Source organism: Apaloderma vittatum, unplaced genomic scaffold (genome assembly GCF_000703405.1).
Source record: "Apaloderma vittatum isolate BGI_N311 unplaced genomic scaffold, ASM70340v1 scaffold16328, whole genome shotgun sequence".
NCBI classification, from domain to species: domain Eukaryota; kingdom Metazoa; phylum Chordata; class Aves; order Trogoniformes; family Trogonidae; genus Apaloderma; species Apaloderma vittatum.
Window position 1 is genome coordinate 3,716 of NW_009729208.1, and position 16,909 is coordinate 20,624.

General features: G+C 49.3%; 1 protein-coding gene across 1 annotated transcript in view; it reads left to right on the top strand.

Annotated features, from left to right (window-relative positions):
• Positions 1-14,329, top strand: part of STK11IP (serine/threonine kinase 11 interacting protein) — a gene marked incomplete at its 5' end in the record, with an annotated part of 18,037 nt that extends 3,708 nt beyond the window's left edge. The window contains 19 exons of the mRNA XM_009874369.1: positions 144-215; positions 1,073-1,202; positions 1,385-1,488; positions 2,109-2,198; positions 3,252-3,293; positions 3,779-3,946; positions 4,248-4,329; positions 4,436-4,801; positions 4,983-5,173; positions 6,074-6,184; positions 6,951-7,146; positions 8,559-9,053; positions 10,536-10,651; positions 10,843-10,940; positions 11,097-11,275; positions 11,525-11,609; positions 12,086-12,162; positions 13,637-13,863; positions 14,189-14,329. Coding sequence (XP_009872671.1) covers positions 144-215; positions 1,073-1,202; positions 1,385-1,488; positions 2,109-2,198; positions 3,252-3,293; positions 3,779-3,946; positions 4,248-4,329; positions 4,436-4,801; positions 4,983-5,173; positions 6,074-6,184; positions 6,951-7,146; positions 8,559-9,053; positions 10,536-10,651; positions 10,843-10,940; positions 11,097-11,275; positions 11,525-11,609; positions 12,086-12,162; positions 13,637-13,863; positions 14,189-14,329 — 2,970 coding nt within the window. The remainder of the gene's footprint in view (positions 1-143; positions 216-1,072; positions 1,203-1,384; positions 1,489-2,108; positions 2,199-3,251; positions 3,294-3,778; positions 3,947-4,247; positions 4,330-4,435; positions 4,802-4,982; positions 5,174-6,073; positions 6,185-6,950; positions 7,147-8,558; positions 9,054-10,535; positions 10,652-10,842; positions 10,941-11,096; positions 11,276-11,524; positions 11,610-12,085; positions 12,163-13,636; positions 13,864-14,188) is intronic.
• Positions 14,330-16,909: the final 2,580 nt, after the last annotated feature.

Below are 16,909 nucleotides of genomic sequence, written 5' to 3' on the forward strand. Positions count from 1 at the left end.
CCACTCCTTTACTGATGCTGCTAGATCTGGGTGGGAGGGGACGGGCAGTGGGCAATTTTGCTGGCCTGCACCGGCAGGACAGGGTTTTTGTGCTGCATTGGAGGTGGTTGTAGAATCTCATCTGGTATCTTTTTGTCCCTCAGCAATTACTGAATGCTCTGAGAGTCTTGGATTTGAGTCACAACAAGATCCAGGACTGTGAGCACTATTTAACGGTGAGTATCTTGGGCTAAGCACCAGAGTTTCCTCACAGAGAGAGGACACTGCTAAAGCACGATAATCATTCATCGTGTGCCTGCTAGGTGAAGAAGTTGGAGATGTGGCCCAGCAGGCATTTCATTTAGAGCTAGTGCTTGCAGCCTTGAAAACATTGTCCTGTATGTGCAGCCCCTGTGCCACCGAGGCAGAGAAGGCAGCGTTTCTCATCTGCTCTGAGACAGGGAAGTATGTAGCACTTGACACTCCAGTGTGGCCAAAGTATAAATAGAGTGATACATACAGTGTGTTTGTACATACACATAACAGTAGCATTTCCTTCTCACTCTTGGAAATCTATCAGTGACTTTAGGAAGGTGGTAGTCCATCAGAGTGGCACGTGCATGTCTGGGGAATGGCAGAGAAATCCATGCTCTGCTGAGCTGGGTCTGCTTCTTTTACGAGAAGATGTGAAACAGCTTTCCCAGCAACAGGAGTTGATGGCACTCACAGTGTAACATTTGCCATCATCTTTGTAAAGGTAAGAAAGGACTTCCTTTGGTAGCTCAGCCACTTTGCTGAGGTCAGGTGTTCATTCCCTTCCTGTGCTCCACTGAAGTTGATGAGGAATCACAGAATCACACAGGAAGGAGAAAGCTGCTCTTACCAAATTTTGTAAAGCGGTAAGATCATGCTGAGCGCCCCTAAACAAACCACTCCAAGTGTGAATGTCAAAGTTTTGCTGCAGAAATAGTCTTAAGAAAGTCACTTGTTGGTTGACTTTGGTGAGATGGGGGTTAGTGCCCTGTCATGAGTTCAGAGTCGGGCTTTGAGCTGAGGTTCCAACAGATCCGGTGCTGCTTTTTTCTCTGAACAGACCCTTACAGAACTGGAATACCTCAATCTGGCTTACAACTTCCTGTCCAAAGTGCCAACCCTTGGCATCTTCAGCCGATCCAAGCTGGTGACTCTGATTCTGCGCAACAATGAGCTTGACAGCATTAATGGTGAGCCCATAAAGAGGAGGATATCTAGTTTGAGGTCTTTCTCTCTTCCTCAGGGAGGAACAGAACTTGAAATCTTGGGCACAGCTATTTTTACTGGGGTTCAGTTCTGGAGGAGAAGGGCAGATGGGAGGTTCCCAAGGTCTGTCTTCCAACATGCTGATGGCTTCTTGCTTTGTTTGCAGGGGTTGAACAGCTGGTGAATCTGCAGCACCTGGATGTGGCCTATAACCTGCTGCTGGAACACGCCCAGTTGGCACCATTGTCCACTCTGCACTGTGTAAAAAAAGTAAGGACAAAGCCTGATGGGTTGTTAGACAGAGATGTCATGGTCAGGGGGTGCGAGATGGAGACTGTAGGAAGAAGAGAGTTTTGAAAGATCAACTCAACTCTTGAGTATTTAATTTTAATGCAGGAAGCTGATGGAGGAGCCTTGCAGAGACACCTGTATTTCAGCCTTTGTTTTCAGTTCAAGCTAACCTTTTTCCATATATTCAGCCCCACCTCCTTGCTCCCCCTTTTCCGATTTTAACACTTGTCAAGTGCAGTAAAGATCCTCCTCTAATCCTGGTGTGGATTTGGGTGTTCAGAGAAGTTCAAAGAGGGATAACTGCAGTCACAGTAGTGCTTGTGAAGAAAGGCAGCCTGCAAAGGACTCAACACTTCTCAGAGTCAACACTGAAAACACTCCTGATGGTTTAGGGACTTGAGTAGGAAGTACTTTAATTTTGTTTTTGGTTCGCTGAACAAATTTCAGGAAGCGTTGTAAAAGCATAGTCCTCTCCTGGCTTGAGCACCCACTAGAGGGCTATTTCCTGAAGCAGAGAGAAAGCCTGGAGCCTGCAGGCAGGTTAGGTTGAGGTATAGAATATTACTTCTTATAACAATTTCTCTGTTTCCCCCACTCAGCTGCATTTAGAGGGAAACCCATTATGGTTCCATCAAAGCCACCGTTCTGCAACCCTTGTACATGTCTCTCCCAGGGCAGCCTCCTCCAATGTGAGTAACAGCCACGTGCCTCTGCTGTTGAAGGGGTGGGGTGCTCTGACAGTTGGGGCAAATCAGGGTGGGGAAAGAATTCCATAAACCTGAACAACAGTTCCAGTGGTGTAAGAGCAGCGATTGTTTTGTGTTTGGGTTCTTTTCAGGTAGGATAGTTTGTCTTTAAATTTTGATGTGCTGTGCTGGCCAGGGCAGAGGGAGATGAATACTGATCTCAGGTTTGCAAGACCTCAGATCTTAATACGTTTTTGCTGTCTGCTTCATCAGCTTGCTCACTGATAGTCCCAAATCTTTACTCTGTTTCTGCTAGATAGTGGCACTGTAGCTGGACTTTGAAAAGAAGGAACTCACTTTCTTGGCCCACCTTGCCTAATTCCATACTCCTTTGGCAGCCATGGCCACCTTTTTCTTTCTCCCCATCACTCTGCTCTCAGCCAGGTGTCGTCAGTGTTTCCCTTGTGTTCTGGTACTCAGGTCAATTCTCGGTAATCTGATTTTCAATCAAGAAGCCAGCAAAGACGGCGTTCTGGCAATTTAGCAAAGTAAACTTGATTGCTGAAGGTCAGAGGTGTTCCAGAGCTGGTCCACCCTTCACATTAGTGACAAATGACTGGATTTATTGTCTTCAGACTGCAGCTTGGAACAAGCTTTCACTGAGCTCAACTTACTGGAAGCTGGGTAAACTCGGACTGGAAGTAGGGTACAGGCTTAGAGGTGAAAGTGGGCACCTTTCAAAACAATTTGTGTGTTGTTGCAGAACAGTCTATTGTATTTCTTCCGCTAACCATCTTGGATACATTTCTGGGAGTCATGAAGTCTGTAAACACAGAAACCACAATGGTCCTTTTGGCCTTATGTGCTTTTAGGTCAGGTAGCCACAACTAAAGGAGTGATGGATAGGCAGGAACAGGGTTGTTTCTGGTAGTCTACAGTTTTGTGCCAGGGATCCCAACCCGAGGGTGGCCTGAAGGGGAACAGGAGTCAGCAGATGTTGTCCTGAGTAGGTGCCAGCCACATGAAATCTGACTGCAAGTGGGTCTCTAATTGCAGTTCCTGTTGGATGGGGAGCCACTCTCTTCCTCGGACCTAATGGTAAGTACAATTGCTGTAAACTGGTCTTAGTGACTTGGGAGTGTGAACTCTGACAGGTTTTTGCATTATCACGTGTCCTATTGAATCTCTATGGGCTGCCTTTGACACAGTTAATTTTGGCTTGGTCTGTGCTTGTTCCTAGTCGTTGTTGGGGCTGGCCAGTGTAACTTACTCCGTACTATGTAGCCTTGCAGAACTTGGAGCCTTGCCTATTTCCTGTTCAGGTACTGTCTGGTACTGTCACGTCAGCAAAACAAAGTTATTAGTTTCCCATCTGCTGTTTTTAAGAAAGACAGAGATTTAGTTAAATCGGAGTGGTTGTAATAAACAATCCAGTCAACCAGGCAGGATCTGTTGTCACCACTTCAACTGAGACGGTGAAAGTTTGGAGTGAGGGGCAGGGAAGTTGTCAGCCTGAGTCGTGGCTTGCTTACCTTGTCTCCCCTTCGCAGTCAGCAGGCAGTGTTCTCTTCTTTTACCTGTAGCACCTTCCAAGACTTGTGCAAAGTGTGTCACAGTCCATCCACACTTCTACCTCAGAGAAGACTGCACTGGACCACAGTGCTCTGGACAGTTCCTGTGCTGCCGACCTCAGCGACAGTCAGTCCACAGCGGAGAACGTGGCTGTCAGGCTCCCTCGGAGGAAAAGCAAGGTCTGGGACTGAGAGCTTCTTGAGCATGTAGCTGGCACGTTGGGTGAAGGGGCTGCCTCGACGTGAAAGCCTTGTGCAGTGGGATGTGTTCTTGCACTGATGGTGTGGTAGCGAGCCTCTGTGCTGCTGTGTGTTGAGAAGGGACCGGGCTTAACGTCAGTCTTGATGTGCTGTGACAAATGTTTCCTGGTGTGCTTCTGCACCGTAACAGCTTTGACACTTCAGCTTGGCAGAGCCCCTCTTCAGATGCTGTTTTGGTTGTTGTGGTGCCTCCCAACTATTTTTATCCTGTTTGTTCCAGGGAAAAGTCAAAGTGCGCAGAGCAAGCATTTCGGAGCCCAGTGACACAGAACACGAGCACCAGGTTTTACCTCTCTCTGCTGGTGAGGCTTGGCTTCTTCCTCAGTGACAGTGGCTGAACTGTCCACAGTCAGAGGAATGCTCTGGCGTGGTGAGTGTTTTCATACTTCCCAAGTTTTCTCTCTGCAGACCTGGTCCTACAGCATCAGAAGGAGATGAAGCGCTTGGACAGCTTCAGAGATCGTTTTGGTGTTGACTGGCTGCAGTATAAGAGGCACCTGGAGGAACATGACCAAGTCCCTGTCATGTGCCGTAGCCGTTCTGCAGATGAGATCGCAGGCAGACCTGCTGAAACGGACTTGCAGAGTGAGAGCTCTGATGTAGAGCAAGGAAAACCCCAAGTATCCCAGGGAGAATCCTCTCCTCCTTTGAATGATACTGAGAAGGAGGAAGAGCTTGAAGTACAGCTGGATGAACCTGTGGAAGAAGAACAGAGAGGAGAAGAGGAGGCAGATGAGTTAATGCTGGGGGAGGAAGAAGAGGAGAAACCAGAAGGTAAACGAGTCGATTCACTGCTGTGTTTGAGGGCCTCGGTGGCAACAGAATAGATGGAACAAATCTGATATCCCTGAAGCTTTATCATGTTGTCCAGTGTTGTGGGAATACCAAGAACTTGGGCCAAGCAGGCCTGAAGGCCTGCTGTGTGTACTGACCTGTACCATGTCTTGTTTGGCAGTGGACCTTTGCCAGCCAGTGCTGGTGAGCCAAATAGAAGGAGAAGGGGACCCAGAGCCCGACTGGATCTTCCTGCGGGTCACAGCTAAGCACGTGATTGAGGTGGAACTGAAGGCTGCCAGAGTCCTCCACAAGCTGGAGCTGAAATGCCTGCAGAAGGTGGAGACCTCCGAGATGAACTGGAAGAGGATGGTGAGTTATGCTTCTCTGTGAGCCTTTGTCATCTTACTTCCTGATTTTGGGCTTCTGTCGGAGTACCCTGTGGATCTTTTCCTACCTCCTGCAAAGCTTGATTGACTGAGCATCTCTTCCACCCAATGCATGTGTATCTAACGACACCTGTATTACTTAGAGTAACTGCAATAGTGCAGCAGAAGCCAGCACCAATTCTGTTCCAAAAATGGACTTTTAAAAAGACAGTTGCTAGACTTACTCCAGTGCACGGGAAGAGAGACTTCTCAGGAGGATCCTAAATGGAATTGAGACCTTCCCATCTATTCCTCACTGGGGTATTGCCCTGGCCTTGGAGGACTGTTTGTGGATTGTCTTTCTCTTAGCCAGTGCAGCACTGAGCCTGGTGCGATGTTTAAAAAACTACCGGTAGCACAGTGGGCAGTTTTCCATCCACTCTAGGTTCATGTTTTTGCTTTTGTGGTTCTTTAGAAAGGGAGCTTGGAAATCTCTTTTTGCTTGTGGTAGGATTTTAACATTCAGTATGTGCATGGATGTGTTCACAGGCTTCTACCATTTTCCCCAAAAGCTCCCACTCATGTTTAATTACTGCCCTTGTACCTCTTGAATGGCTTGATATTCTTCTGAAACACCTTTGTGAAAAGCTGTTTGGTTTGAAATGCTTCGTACTAGACCTTGAAACTTACTGTTGTCCTCAGAACTTGAGAGCTTTATTTATTTGTTTGTTTGTTTGTTTGTTTGTTTGTTTATACACATTTTACCAGGTTCTTACCTATCAGCTAGGGAGGGCTACTCAAGACTTACTAAATGAAGCATGGCTACATTTCAGCCAGTTGCAAACAAATGTTTTTTATATACTGAATACTGCACCCTCTTCCTAGTACTTCTGGTTTCTTGCAGGACCTGGAGCGAGTTTTCCCTGTCCTCACACTGCACTTCAGCTACATTCGAAAGGACCGGCAGAAGCGCAAGTATGTGGTGCTCGACGACTGCCCAGAGGAGTGTGTACAGGTAGGGGAGGCTGGAAGGGGAAACCTGAGGAGGGGAGCAGTGTTACTGGAAGACACAGAGTTCTTCCAGCCAGCACAGGGCCCCTGTTCTCAGAGCACGTGCGCATCTGCTGCCTGGGAGCAGCCCACGTCTGCCTTGTAAGTTCAGGATTTCTTCTGCCTCACAGATGAGCTCTGTGAGCATGGCTGTGGGTCCTGGAGCATAAAAGATGCTCTCAGGGGAAAAGCCTTGCAGTTTTCTCCCTCTTGGGGAGAAAAGTGAGCAGTCAAGTTAGTGACCCTTGCTTGTGGTGCATGTGCAATGTTTCCTGGGTGCTGAGTGATGCACCAGCCTGTACTTAACTTCTGGACAAGGAGAGTGTCAGTACTACAGCTGCTGTAGTGACTCTGGTCTGAAATCCAAATATTTTTGTTGAAGTACTGTTGTTTAAGTGCATTTAAACAAGTTGTTGCAGAGAAGGTGCAAACAGGTGGTGCGTTTGAGACCAGAATTTGAGGGAGAACTTGTCAATGCACAGATGCAAGTCACCAACCTGCAAGACCAGGTTCTCTTGATCTTCTGCAGTGGAGCTCCATGCCGTTGGCAAGTCTTGCACAGACTGGCCATGGTACTCTGTCAGCTGGGAGGTGGCCCTCCACTCTTTGCACTTTGAAATGCTATAATGAGGCACATGAGGAGACTTTCTGATGTTAGAGGCTTGCTTTGGTTAGGATGGTTATAGCTGCCTGCTAGCAGGTGTTTTTTTTCCCTATGCTGCTACTTCTAGTGTATCCTTGAAGTGTTATCTCCAGCTGTTGAGGAGAATCGGCGAAATCAGGACCAGGAAAGGGGATCCATGAGGCTCCAGTGTCTGAAATGCAAGCAGGAGTTTTCACAGTCCCTGGCTTCGTGGCATCAAGGTTCCTATCCTTCAGAGGTTGGAGACACCAAAATTCTGGAGACCCTAGTTGCCTCAAATCAAGGTAGGATGCGGTTCCCATGAAGAGAATGCTTACTTTAATGTCCAGACATCCATCCAGAATTGCAGCTGTGGTGCAGAGCATGGAATTTTTGGGAGAGGGTGGTGCCTTGGCTGTGCTGGAATGAAGAGCTGATGTGGTCTGTACTCTCATTTGGCCTATGTGGCCTGGGAAGAGCCTACCTCGTTCGCTACCAGGCATAAGCCACTGCTTTAAGGTTAAGCAAACAACACCCCTTTTGTGGGTGGCCTGGGTTCTGGTTCATAGCTAGAAGCTACAGATGGTCCACAGAAATCTGAAGTCTGTCAGAGGCATTAAAGGTCATGTAGTCTCTCGTCCTGTTGAAACTGTTCCTAGTTCTGTCACAGAGACTAATTTATTCTAAAGGGCTTTTGCTGACACAGTCTTTTGGGGAGTCTTCTCCAGTATTTCAGTAAAACTTTGGCTGTTAGACATCAGTTAGACAACCAGAACCCTAACCTAAGTCTCCCTGGCTGTGATCTTAAGCCCACTCTTGCTTCCCTTGTGGGGAATGATTTTCTTTCTTTGTACTCGAGGGCTGTTGTTCTCCTCCAGCAAGTAGTCCTGTCTTCTGTCCTCTAGACTAAATAAGCTCAATTCCCTAGATAATTTGCTTGTCAGTCATATCTCATACAATGCTGTTATTCTTGCTCGTCTCCTTTGTACTCAATCCACATTTTTCTTTGGGCGTCTGAAACTAAATGTGGTATTTTTGCTGAGACGTGGCTAGTGCTGAATAGGCATCTTCTAATTCCTGAGTTTTTCGTAGCTCAGTTTATATTTGAAGTGGGGAGTGCTTGGCCTTAGTTCAGAAGATGCTGCTCCTTGATGAGGTATCCTGGGATTGAAATACTGTGGTGAGGACAGAGGTGCTATCTGGGCCACAACGCTTTCTTCCACCTCAGGACGCTTTCTTCCCCTTGTCAGGGTAGTGAGATTTCCAAGATCCAGCTGAGGAGTCTTCTGTGGTGTGGGTGAAGCATCAGGAGGGACGAGGAGAACTGGAGAAGGGACTGTGGTTTGGCTGGGAGGGGAGGGGGGTCAGGGAGGTTGGATTGGCTGGTCGTGAACTTGGGCTTCAAGGGCTGTGGGAGTGCTTGAGGGCATGAAGTGGAGGAAAAGTCATGATGTAGTTTCGGTTGCAACTACAGGACGCACCGGTCACCCTAAATCTGAGCAGAGCTATCTCAGGTGGATGTTGGCACTGATCCAGAGTTGCTCATTGATTTGGGAGGTGAGGACATGATTCTGAACAGAGTTGTTCAACAAGCCTCTCAAGTCGGACCATAACTATTGTGTACTTTGAAAGGGATGGTTTGTAGTTTGCAGAGGGGAAAAAAAAAGGTAAAATCTTGTTGGGGGGAGCTGTTCTCTTTTCAGTTTATCCCTAACAGATGCTGCAGCAGCTGGTGAGCCCATAGCCTGTCCCAGTTGTTCCAGTGACCATGTGGTCATCCTGCCTTCAGAGGTGTGCTCCAGCACGCCTTTGCCACCTGGCCCCGACAGCACGAGTGACGACCTGTCAGACTCTGTCCTGGAGGGAGGCAGCCAGCAGGAGGGCCCGGAGGAGGTGCCGGCCCTAGGCAGCGAGAGTGGGAAGTTCTACATCGGCGGGGAGGACAGCTTGGAGATGGATACCAGCAACAGCACCAGGACCCCAGAGCTGAGTGGCGAGCATGACGGCGCTCTCCGTTCCAGCTCCCGCAATTCAGATGGAGCCTGTGGGAAGAAGGAGCTGGGCGTGAAGAGCCAGTACTTGTCCCTCAGCCACACAGACACCAACGGAGGCAGCTTGATGGGGAGCTACCATTACAGTGTTTCTCGTGGGCCCACTCCTTCCCAGCTCTCCTTGAACTCCGAGTCCGAGGAAACGTGGAATCTCAATCCCTGTGAGTATTTTGGAGCTGCACAGGGTGTGCACAGCCTGGTGTTGGGCTTTATCGCTGCTGCTTGCACAATGTGCTGCCTCCTGTTCGATGGGGAAGGAGTGGTCATTGAGCACAAGCAGCAGCCACCATGGTTCTTGTGAGCAGAGTTTTTCATTCCCCTCTCTGTTCAATCCTCATGCCTGAAGCCAGGGAAAACTGAGTCAGCTTCTAATCCCTGGTATTGCTCACACTCTGAGGAACGGGGTCTTGTTCTGGGAGCTGCACTGCTCAGTTTCAGACACTCTGGGTTCCTGCGGCGCTAGTGAGCTGCCAGTTGGAGCGTTACCTTTGGAAAGTGGTCTGTACAATTTCTCTGTCTTTATTCTGTGGCTTAAGTGCACTGTGAGGCTGGTGTGTTTGTAGGAGGCTCAGGTTAGCAGATACACAGTTGCTTTTGCCTTCCTCAGTGCTGTTTGTGAGCTTCAGATGGCAAAGCCTGTCCAAATAAAGAGGCCGTGTGCTGGCTGTGTGAGTGCTATCGTGCAAGATAGCAGTTACTAGGAGGCTCACAAATGTTTTTTGTGAAGGGCCTTGGATTTCTATTGTAGCAGACCGCCTTTGCTTGGGCACCAGCTTAGGATTTACAGAATAATCAAAGTCGGAAAGGAGCCATGGACGTTTTGTGGTCCAGCCCGCCGAGTGAGTCTACTGCAACTGCACTCTAGTCCTGATTTGCAAACCCATCAGCTTCTTTATTTACACAGATCTCCCCCAGCCTTTCAAGGCTGCTGTGCCTCTGAAGAGGAGGTGGTCGAGGACCAGTGTTTAGGATTGTCATGTTCAGTCTTGCGCACTTGAAGTGTGAGAAATAAGGCAGTCTCTTGTTTTGGGTCAAGTCACAAGGTCCCAATTTAAAAATGAGCCCATGAAAAGGTTCAATTAGTGTAGTGTTTCTGATGGAGAACAGGCTCTGCTGGCAAGTGTGTACTCTGGGGCAGTATTGTGCCTATTGTATAAATTATTTGGTCATACAATTGCATGACAAACCCAATTATGTTCTTCAACAGTTGTTATTGGTGTCTTCCTCAGTCCCTTTTAACTTTACCACCATCAAAGTCAGAGTTTAAAAAGTTGACCTAGGCTGATTCCCACTGAAATGAGAAATGGCTTTCTGGCTTTATGGTAACAACTTGCCTTCCTTCCAAATCTGGCAGCAAAGCAGTGTCCTCCTGTGACTAAACAGCTGAGCACAGGTTGAAGATGGGTTAGACCAAAGCTTTGTATATCTGAAAAAGCAAATGTTGAAGTGATGGAGCCCCCTCATGTCTCCACGTTGAGACCTGTGGTCTGGAAAGCCCTGGCTTTGGCCCTTTGCCTTGAGGAGAGACTTGATAGAAGCAGGTGTGCAGAGGAGGTGACCCTGCTGCCCTGGTGCCAGCCTGCGTGCTTGGGCAGCACCTGGTCAGTGGGCAGAGCGTCAGTCCTGCCCTTTGCTCTCCTCAGCCATAAACGGTGTCCTGAACACGAGGGACTTCCATTCTGTGGATCATCGCCTGAAGCTTTACCTGGATATGGAGGTTTTTGAGGAGAACGCTGAGGAGTTCCAGTGTTTCCTCAAGGTGAGCTCCCACAGCACCACTTCTACAGTTCCTTGGCTGTCCTTCTTGCCACCCTGCAAGTTCTGCACGGGGGTGGCATCCCAGAGACTGCAGGGTGTGAAGGGAGCTGGAGCGTGTTTGAGTTGGTTGTCTCCATGGGTGGGCTGACAAGGGGCAGGCCAGTGCTGTGACCCACCCTTTCTGTGCTCTAGGTGGTCATGGTGAAGTTTGGCCGACAAGGAGAGTTCCTCTCAATCCTGGTTGCCTCTGACCTCAAGATTTATGTGCTGGAAATCACTGGGGCTATCAGGTGAGGAGAATGGTGACAAGTGAGACCCTGCAGCAAGGCTGGCCTTACCCTAGAGGTGTGGTGACCTGCTCTTATGGCAAACCCCTGTGCTGCAGTCTGATGTGGGAGAGGAGATGGGGCAGCCTGCTGCAGCTAAGGGCTGTGTTCTGTGGTTAGGGGACAACCTGCAGACTGGCTGAAGAAGAATGACTCTCACTACCTGTCTGATATTTCCCATCTGGAAGTGGGACTCTGCCACCAGAGCTTGCGAATGGAGTTTGACAACCCAAAAGCCTCCTACAACCTGCTGATCCGGAACCAAAGCTGCTGTGATGAGTTCCTGCAGACCCTGACGTGTAAGAGTAGAGCTGTAGTGGGTGGCGGGGAAGGATTTGGAAGATTTGCACTTGGAAAACTCCCAGGAGAGCTGTAGTTGGGTGTATGTTGGAAATTCACTTCTTGCCAGCTCAGGAAAATGGTTGAGGGAGAACCCCACTAGCATCATAACTTCCAGTGCCTCTTTGTAGACTAGAGAACCATCCTGAGCTGTTGTGTGCTGCCCATGGGCTTGCAGTGAAAGATGTCTACCTTCTCTCCTTCTTTAGATCTCATGCAAGAGCTGCCTGCTAAACACAGGAGTAAGGTGACGGAAATTCCCACTGTGGAAATGAATCCACGGCATTGGCTATGGTAAGAACAACCTCCGAGAGGTTAGGGTTTCGGATAGAAGAGGATGTCTGGTTGTACAGCAGTGCCTGGGAAGCGTAGCACTCAACACAGGGCAGCACGGGAGGAGGTGCCGCTGTAGTGGCAGCCAGGCCCTCAGTACAGGTTGAAGGCAGCTGGCTCAGGTGCCTGCAGCACAGGGTTTGAGCAGGCAAAGGGGTGGCATGGACTGAGCTGGGCAGGGCAACTCCAGCTCTCCTGGAGGAGCCTGAGCAGAATATAATGGAGGGAGGAAAAGGGGGAAGTGTGGGACAGCCCTCCTCCCTCGCAAGAAGCATTTGGTTCCCAGCTGAGAAGGCAGAGTAGCAGGAGAGAGGAATTCTGCAACATCTGGAAAGAGATGGGTCTCTCCTATCCCCAAGAGGACAGTGATTACTCACAGCTAAACCTAGACTGGAAACAGTGCTTCCGTGATTGACCTGCTATTGTGTCTTCTGCAGGCCTCTTCTGGACTCCAAGACCACAGATTCTGCAGCTGACGCTTGTTTCTTCTATCTACTGGCCTACCTAATCCAAGGTACAAGACATCTCGGTCACCAAGTGTCCCACACCTTGTGCTGTCTGCTCACGTGCTTGTGTTTTCAGTGTACAATCTGTGGGAAAAGAGCTGGGCCATTGGTTCAGCGGCAAGATGAGGTGGGACATGGGTGAGGGCTCTTTTTTTGGTGTCAAGATGTGTAGGATAGCAGTGTGCTTCTTCCTGTATATCCGGTGAGCCTCCCAGCATCTTCCATGCCCTTTTCCAGGCTCTAGGGAGCAGTTAGTCTTGCACACCAGGTTTGATGACAACTCATGATGGTTTAGGAGAAGCTGGGGATTACCTAAGGTCTGGATCGTTGCCCTGAGCTGAGGAAAAGCTGAGAGGTCAGACACAGCTGGTTTGTGTGAGGAGCTGAAAGGCTCCTCTGTTTGGGAAAACAGAAGCAGGTGTCCAGAATCTGAGACGGCAGGACAGCAGCAGCCTGCTGGAGCCCATCAAGTTGTGTTCCAGGGCTTGCTGAGAGCCAAATGTGCTAAACCTGGGCTTTGAGTCTTCGGTGAACAATTCCCTTAGCTTGGGAGGCTGAAAAGAGCAACGTAGCTGTTTGTTGCACTCTGACCAATGTGCTGCTGCGCTTGCACCCTAGTTCACCATTGGCCATCGGGGAAGTATGAGAGAAGGAGAATCAGAATGAATCTGTGAGAAGTATGTTTATTGCTCTCCCCACGCTCAACAACTTAGGAACTTAACGCATGTGTTTTCTTACTCTACAGTTTTCTTCCTTTCTAGACTGTGGTGCCCCAAACGGGACACAGTTCCATCTGCAGTCTTATTGCCAATTAAGGCTAATTAAACATCTCATTTCTGATATTCCTATTAATTTCCAAGAGCAAGATGCGACAAGAAAAGCAATGTAGTGCTGTAGCAGCTTGTGATCCTCTGTGACCTTGGCCAGTTGTGCTAGCAGTTCCCTGTTTTGGTGTGCCTAACTTATTCCCAAGTTCTAGGGCTTTTCATTTGTATCCACTGAAATCAGCTGGATAATATTTATGCTCGCTACAATTTATCAAAATTACTTTGCTTCCTGCAATACTTCTAACACATCCCAACTTGGTATTAAACTTTCTGTGTATGCTCTCTGTTCCAGCCATCGGATATCTGCAGGCAGACGAATTCAGGCCAAAAAAGGCAGCCTTTTAGCAGGAGCTGCTGACTTTTAGCTAAGGAGCAGTAAAGTGTTGTTTAAGACGCCTCACATGAGGTCATAGGCTGGACAAGGCTTGCTGGGTGGTGGTCTTCTTATGTGTGCTCCCGCTGTGATCTTGGAGATCCAGCCCAGCCATGTTTAGCTACGCTACCTCCCCTCTTCAGTCAGGAGGCTGGATGAGGCTGCTCACCCAGTTACTGTTGCTGGAAAGGATTTCCCTAGGGGAGGAATGGAAAGCAAAGCTGGTTCTGTAGTGACTCAGGCTCTCAGCAAAGCCTCTCCTGTTCCCTCTTATCCTTTTAGGGGCATCTGCTTTCCCTGTGACCCTGCTGAGCACCCGGAGCACGCTCTTTCTGCTGGAGGAGAATCACCAGTGGCAGGTGCAGCCCTCCTTGGATGAAGACCATGAGGCAGAAACGCCTCCCAGGAGCAACATCCAGTTGAAGGAGAAGCAGCCGATCAGCAGCATTAGCAATGTCATAACTTATCGCCTCTGTCCATGCGACATCAAGCTGATGCTTTATGATGAGGTAACCAGGAGGTGGTCACAGGGCACACCAGATGCTGGGGGCTGGATTGTGCTCAGATCCTGTATCCTGCCAAGAGTGTCTTGGGGCTGCCATCTCCCATCCTAACCTAGAGCCTTGCACCACAGAGGCAGGGCAGCACAGCAAATTGCTGCCCTGAAAAAGTCACACAGGGACACTTCCGTGGCTGGCATCAGAGAGGGAGGAGGATGTCACTTGGGAATTGGGAGGAGGTGGCACCTGTGCTGGGGAATAGTAGCTTGTGGCTCCTGAGTGCCCCTCAGGCTAGACCCTGCTCATTTGCCTCCCTCTCTTTCCTCCCTCCCAGGTGCTGAAGGTGGAGAGCACTTGGCACATCCGTACAGAGTGCCCTGAGCTCCTGGTAGAACTGGTGGAGTGGATCCGTAGGCCCTGGGAGGAGATGTTCTCCATTGAGCTGCGGAAAGCTGTGTACGAGGGACTGGAGTGAACTTGCTGGCCGCTGGCAGGCAGGACTTGGAGTCAAGAGTTCCGCTGTGCTGGCTATGGGGCACAAGTGTCTCCCAGTACCACCTGACCTTGCTGTCCTGTGGTCTCTGCTTTCTACTCTACTCTTGCCCCTGGCCCTTTCTGGTGAGGAGGAGCGGAGCACAAAATGGTCCAGACTGCACAGTCACTCACTTGCACTGGGCTGGTCATGGAAGGAGGAGGCAGAGGGTGTTCCCTGTAATACTGCGTAAGCTACACAGAGTTTTAACTTGGCAGTGTCAGGGTCGTACGGAGTGTTACTGAAGGAAGAGGTGAACCAGGCCAGAGCATATTCAGTGCGACATACAGTGGTACTAGGCAAACAGCAGGCCAGAGGCATTGGGTGCTGTGGTCTTCTAGCAGGTGTATTTGCTGCCTTCCTGGCTGTCTTGAAACAGCTGCCATTATCTGCTGATTATTTTCTTTGTCTTTTTTCTCTTCCCCCCCTCCCCTCTCTCATGTCCACAGCTTCCCTAAAGCTGCCTGCTTCACACAGGAGCCTGATTGCACTAGGGGATGTACTAATAAATCCACAGAGAGCCCTTACCTGCCTACCTGGCAGGGCGTGGCTTAGCCTGCTGCCATAGTCTTTCACTGTCACTGAGGAGGGAGGAGCTGTGAGCTCAGCACAGAAATGTATTGCTAATTGCTTAGGGGTCAGGACCCTGGTGGGCACTGGCAGGTAAAAGTGAGGCTTAGGCTTTTCTGAGCAGTCCAAAAGCAAGAGTCTATTTTAAGATGAGTTTTACTATTTTCTATTGTAATAAAAACTTATATTTATGAAATTGTCACGTTTTCTTTGTTTCATCCTCTTGCACCGCTGTAATCTCTTTCTAAGGTATCGCATCTTAGCTTTGCAGCAGGCTCTGTGGTGCCTCAGTATCTCAGAGGGTTTGAGCCATTTTCCCCTTCCTGTAGGCAGTCCTGATGGGCTGCTAGATTAATCTTATCCACCTGACTGGCTCTGAAGCAGCAAGGACAGAACAAGGCCCAAGCAGAATTAGACTGGCAGCAGGTACTGGTTGTGTTTGTTTTGCTGTGGCAGTTGCCCTCAGATGAGCATTTTGTGGGCTTCTACCCCCATCGAGTTGCTTACTGGCTGTGCAGGCCCACAGAGGTGCCTCTCGCAGGACTTGGTACTGCTGTGGAGTTGGGAATAGCTGTCTCCAGGTTCTTCCCTGTACCAGGCTTCATCTTGCCTCAGTGTCTCCTGCAATGAGTGCAAGATGGAGCACAGGAGTTTCCACATAAACATAAGGAAAAACTTTTTCACTGTGAGGGTGACAGAGCCCTGGCACAGGCTGCCCAGAGAGGTCATGGAGTCTCCTTCTCTGGAGACGTTCAAAACCTGCCTGGATGCATTCCTGTGTGACCTGCTCTGGGTGATCCTGCTCTGGCAGGGGGGTTGGATGATCTTTTGAGGTCCCTTCCAACCCCTATTACTGTGTGATTGCGTGAAGTGTAGCTCAAAAAGTGTCGCTGTCTGCCCCGGGCTTGCTGTGTCATGGAGTCTCTGCTTCCTATCCAGTGAAAAGCAGGTAGAGGTGTGTGTGGTGGTTCAGTGCAGGTGAAGCTCCCTGTGGGGGTGAGCAGAAATGGACCGGTTACATTAAGGTGCTGCCAGGTGGGATCCGATACCCCAAACGGTGACCTCTGATGTCTGCTTTTCCCAGAGCAGTGTCCCTGTCTTGCTGTGAGTGTTCAACCCACAGTTTCAGGGCAAGGTTTCCCACAGCTGAATCTTGAGTGACAAACCCTCTGTGTTATGTTGAGGTGATCTTGATTTCTTTAAAGACCTGTATTTGTCATTCAGTGACCTGATGCTTGTTTTCTCTGGATCCTGAGTGCAGCAGCTCCTTGCAACAGCCTCTGTACCCAAAATGGGTGCCAGTGGCCTCGGTTGCTTTTGTCTAGAAGACAGCAGTGACTGGGTCCCACAGCATCCCACTATTGAAGTCTCACCTTGGCAGATGAGATAAATTTTCTCTCTCTGCTCCAACCCAGCTATGCTGTCCTTGTAGCCTTGGGAGATCAGGAACTTCAGTTTCCTTACTTTGTAATGATCTGAAGGCCACCCCGCAGCCGCTGTTTGATGCTTTCTTGGAATCACTGGGTGATGAGACTTTCTCCTGTCACTTCCAGAAGCAGTTGAGTTGCTGAAGGCCTGCAGTGGCCGATATTTTTATCTAGCCTTCTATAGATTTGACTGACAAGATCTATACTGTCTTGAGGCAGATGTCACAATGCATTCCACTTTCTCCTCTCTTCCTAAATGGGCATATGGCAAGCGGGACTGAGCTCAGTGGAAGAGCTGCCAGCACCTAGCACTTTGTCCGGGGGAAGGAGCCTGAGAGAGCTGAGCCACTGAAGACCGGTAAGGGTTTTCTGTTTTCATCTTGCCATTTAAGGAGACTTGTCTAAGTTCTGTCTTCATCTTCTATAGCTGCATTTTTCACAAAGGGCAAGAATCAAATTGGAGTCATTATACAAGCTCATTGATGTCTCTTCTGTATAAACTGATCCCCTAAGGAAGCCCATCCCT